Here is a 3,216-nt window from a genome sequence, read left to right on the forward strand (position 1 = left end):
TTCATCGATTGATTGACGGATTTAATTCGCGGTTTTAATTCGCGGATTTAGTTCACGGTTTGATTTTCAAATTGTATTAAGGAGTGCTAGGATTTTTAAGGATAAGAAGGGTAGCTAGTATTTTATAAATGAAAAAAAACATTTAATAATTAAAAATATTATTTATTTTACACTAGACAGGATGAAATGCGTATTACATGTCGAAAGCGGTTTAATCCCCCCCTTCCTGCTTCTTCTTGATCAGCGTAAGCTAGTTACGCTGGCAAGTAGCTCGCGGACACAGCTACGCCTCGTGCTACCATTGGATTAATGGTACATCAATGGCACCAACTCCATTACAATCCTCAGGGCTAATCCCCGTCAGGAGCTCCCAGCTCTCTCGAGGTAGCAACATGTAGGCCCCGTTGAGGATGAGCAGCCATCCTTGTGGAGCCAGATCGATGGGTCTGGCTGGCCTCCCCATATGCTCATCCTCAATCCTCCGCGTGATGAGCTCATTCAACCGAGCTCTGGAGGTTTGCTGAGCCCAGGTTTCTGGGAAGTTAACTCCAGTTTTCAGCTCAACATATCCTGGATATCCCTGTAAGCAGAAACAAAAAAGTTATGACAATTGTTCTGGGGATTGAGAAAGAAGAGACAGTGAGGGCTTGCTACTTGCAAGCTGGCGGGTAGAAAACGAGATTCTCTACCTCCTGATGATGGTGCTGAGGCTGCTGGGGGTACTGATGATGGTGGGGCTGTTGGTAGTGCCAAGCCTGCTGGGGCTGTTGATGGTGCCAAGGCTGCTGGGACTCCTGAGACTCCTGATGATGCTGAGACTGTTGATGGTGCTGAGGCTGTTGATGCTGGGGCTGTTGATGGTGCCAAGGCTGCTGGGACTCCTGAGACTCCTGATGATGCTGAGACTGTTGATGGTGCTGAGGCTGTTGATGCTGGGGCTGTTGATGGTGCCAAGGCTGCTGGGACTCCTGAGACTCCTGATGATGCTGAGACTGTTGATGGTGCTGAGGCTGTTGATGCTGGGGCTGTTGATGGTGCCGAAGATGCTGAGGTTGCTGGGGTTCATTGTACTGCTCCTCTTGGAGCAGTCTCGCTGGAGGAACGATTTCATCACTATACCCACTATCGTCATCATCATCATCATCATCATCATCCGTAATCTCCATTTGCTCCTCAGGACTCGGGACTTCATCAATTATGACGACGTCATCATCGTCGGTCTCCATGGGCACTTCCCGACACGGACCTTCCCAGACGATGACGACGTAATCTTCTCCAGTCTCCATCCTGTCGAGCTCCTGGCGGGGACCTCCATAAATGATGACGATGCCATCTTCGCCCTCACCTTCAGCCTCTCCTTCTTCTTCTTCGTCTTCATCCTCTTCCTCTCCTACTTCTTCTTCTCTCCCAATATCCATTTCTTGGGTTGGCCCTTCCGCCTCCATCACCTGATGCCGTTGAGCTCGCTCCGCTTGCTCCTCCCGAAGCCGAGTCAGATATTTGGTAGTGCGCTCTTCGAAGTCCTCGTCGAGCAGGAACTCCCACATCAAACCCGCTGTAGGATGAGCGGTGACCCACACTGTTGCCGGAGGGTCCAACATCACATGAGCAGCCAAGAGGGGGAAATGTTGGAGAATGGATTCATTCTCCACGTGGAGAATCATAGTCTTCTCCACGTGGAGAATCATAGTCTTCTCCAACTCCTCGCAGACCCCCCAACCCACTCCAATGGGCAAAAAACGTTCTCCTTGATGGCGACATATTCTTGGACGGGATTCATTGTTACGAACAAACGAACACGAACACTTGCACAAACACGAATGAAATTTTACGTTTTCCTGTCCTTTGAAGACGTTGTGGTGGACTGTGAATTGAGGGTGACTGACAAATGGCATTTATAGGAGTAAACTACCCCCACCACGAAAATTTTTCGGGGTTTTGCACATAGAAAAATGACTAACACAGACCACTTACCTCACAACCAATAAAAGACCCAAAACTCTTCTTATAACCCAGACCGAGTGCTTCATTACTTTATTATAGAGAATTCCAAAGCTACTATCTGCATCGAAAAATTTGTACACTGCCTCAATTTTCGAATCATAAAACTTGAAAGAGTCATCGATTGGGAAATTGTCGGAAAGGTATACTCAATCCCTCTGGAAAAAATCTGTACTCTACTCTGTTATCTGATTAGCAGATTTAAAAGCTATATGACTCAGAGAGAATATTCAGCGAGAGTAAAAATGTGGAAAGCTGTAGGATCACTCTTATAAGTCATGAGAATTTATCTGAAAAATCTCAAGAGCAGACTAGGATATGATGTTGAAAATACCTTGTCTTCTATCTCACAAAAACTTATTTTACACATGATTTATGATACCCCTATTTTCCTGTATTTCAGCTAGATAAGGCTTAAGAGGCTAAGAATAGGTGTAAGAAAAAAAGTGAAAGTATTTCAGACTCAATTTTCTCTCGAGATAAGTGATCTTAAAATCACCTTTTCACAAAAAATTGTCGCGTCATCCATGAAAATTTCTGTAAATTGTTTTCCTACATGATTTATCACCCTTATTCCCGAGGATTTTAGCTAGATCAGGGTTAAAAGAGTAAGAATGTAAAAAAGATGAAAGCTTTTCAGACTCAATTTCGTTTCCTGATAAGTGGTCTTGAGAATACCTTTTCACAAAAATTATCTCGCCTTCTGCGAAAATTTCTATCTTTGTATTTTTTTTCACGTAATTTACCCCCACCCATTGTTTAGACTATAAAGCCGAGGTTTTTCCATGGTTTTCCATCAGTTCTTACGTAAGACTTACGAGTAACGTTTCAATTTTTGTCACGATGAATTCTCTTGTGTGCAAGCAGTGGCTCAAGCTTATGCGAACTTGATCACCCACGTGAAACTTTGGCTGTCTGCTATTCACCCGAAAGTCTGCGTAGAGAAGACGTAATTTCTTGGCATTTTTAACTTCCCGACCCGAAAGGAGGAAGTTATTGTAATGACCCCGAAAATCGAATGTGGAAATTTAAGCATTTCTCCACGTTTCATGACCTTTGGAACCACTTCTGACCCTTTTCAGGTACCTGTCTGTATGTGTGGATGTGTGTATGTGTGTGCGTACGTCTGTGACAAAAATTTTGTGCCACGATTCCTCCTGAACAAACGATGCGATTTGACTTTTTTTTTTAATCGCTGTATTTTAATGTGACTTG

General features: G+C 44.2%; 1 protein-coding gene across 1 annotated transcript; it reads right to left on the bottom strand.

The window, feature by feature from the left end:
- Positions 1 to 295: 295 nt before the first annotated feature.
- On the bottom strand, positions 296 to 1,688 carry LOC107046320 (sarcoplasmic reticulum histidine-rich calcium-binding protein-like). The gene is made up of 2 exons (XM_015268912.1): positions 690 to 1,688; positions 296 to 580 (listed from the first exon to the last, which is right to left on the bottom strand). Exons 1-2 carry the CDS (start codon positions 1,686 to 1,688, stop codon positions 296 to 298), a joined length of 1,284 nt encoding a protein of 427 aa, XP_015124398.1.
- Positions 1,689 to 3,216: the final 1,528 nt, after the last annotated feature.

Source organism: Diachasma alloeum, unplaced genomic scaffold, assembly GCF_001412515.2.
Source record: "Diachasma alloeum isolate Michigan unplaced genomic scaffold, Dall2.0 Dall_scaffold_01303, whole genome shotgun sequence".
Classification (NCBI taxonomy): domain Eukaryota; kingdom Metazoa; phylum Arthropoda; class Insecta; order Hymenoptera; family Braconidae; genus Diachasma; species Diachasma alloeum.

Excerpts from the sequence above, each read along its gene's own strand:
- LOC107046320 (XM_015268912.1), bottom strand. The coding sequence starts at position 1,688 with ATGATTCTCCACGTGGAGAAGACTATGATTCTCCACGTGGAGAATGAA. Across the intron at positions 581-689 it reads CTCAGCACCATCATCAGGAG|GGATATCCAGGATATGTTGA; the intron begins GTAGAGAATCTC and ends TTCTGCTTACAG.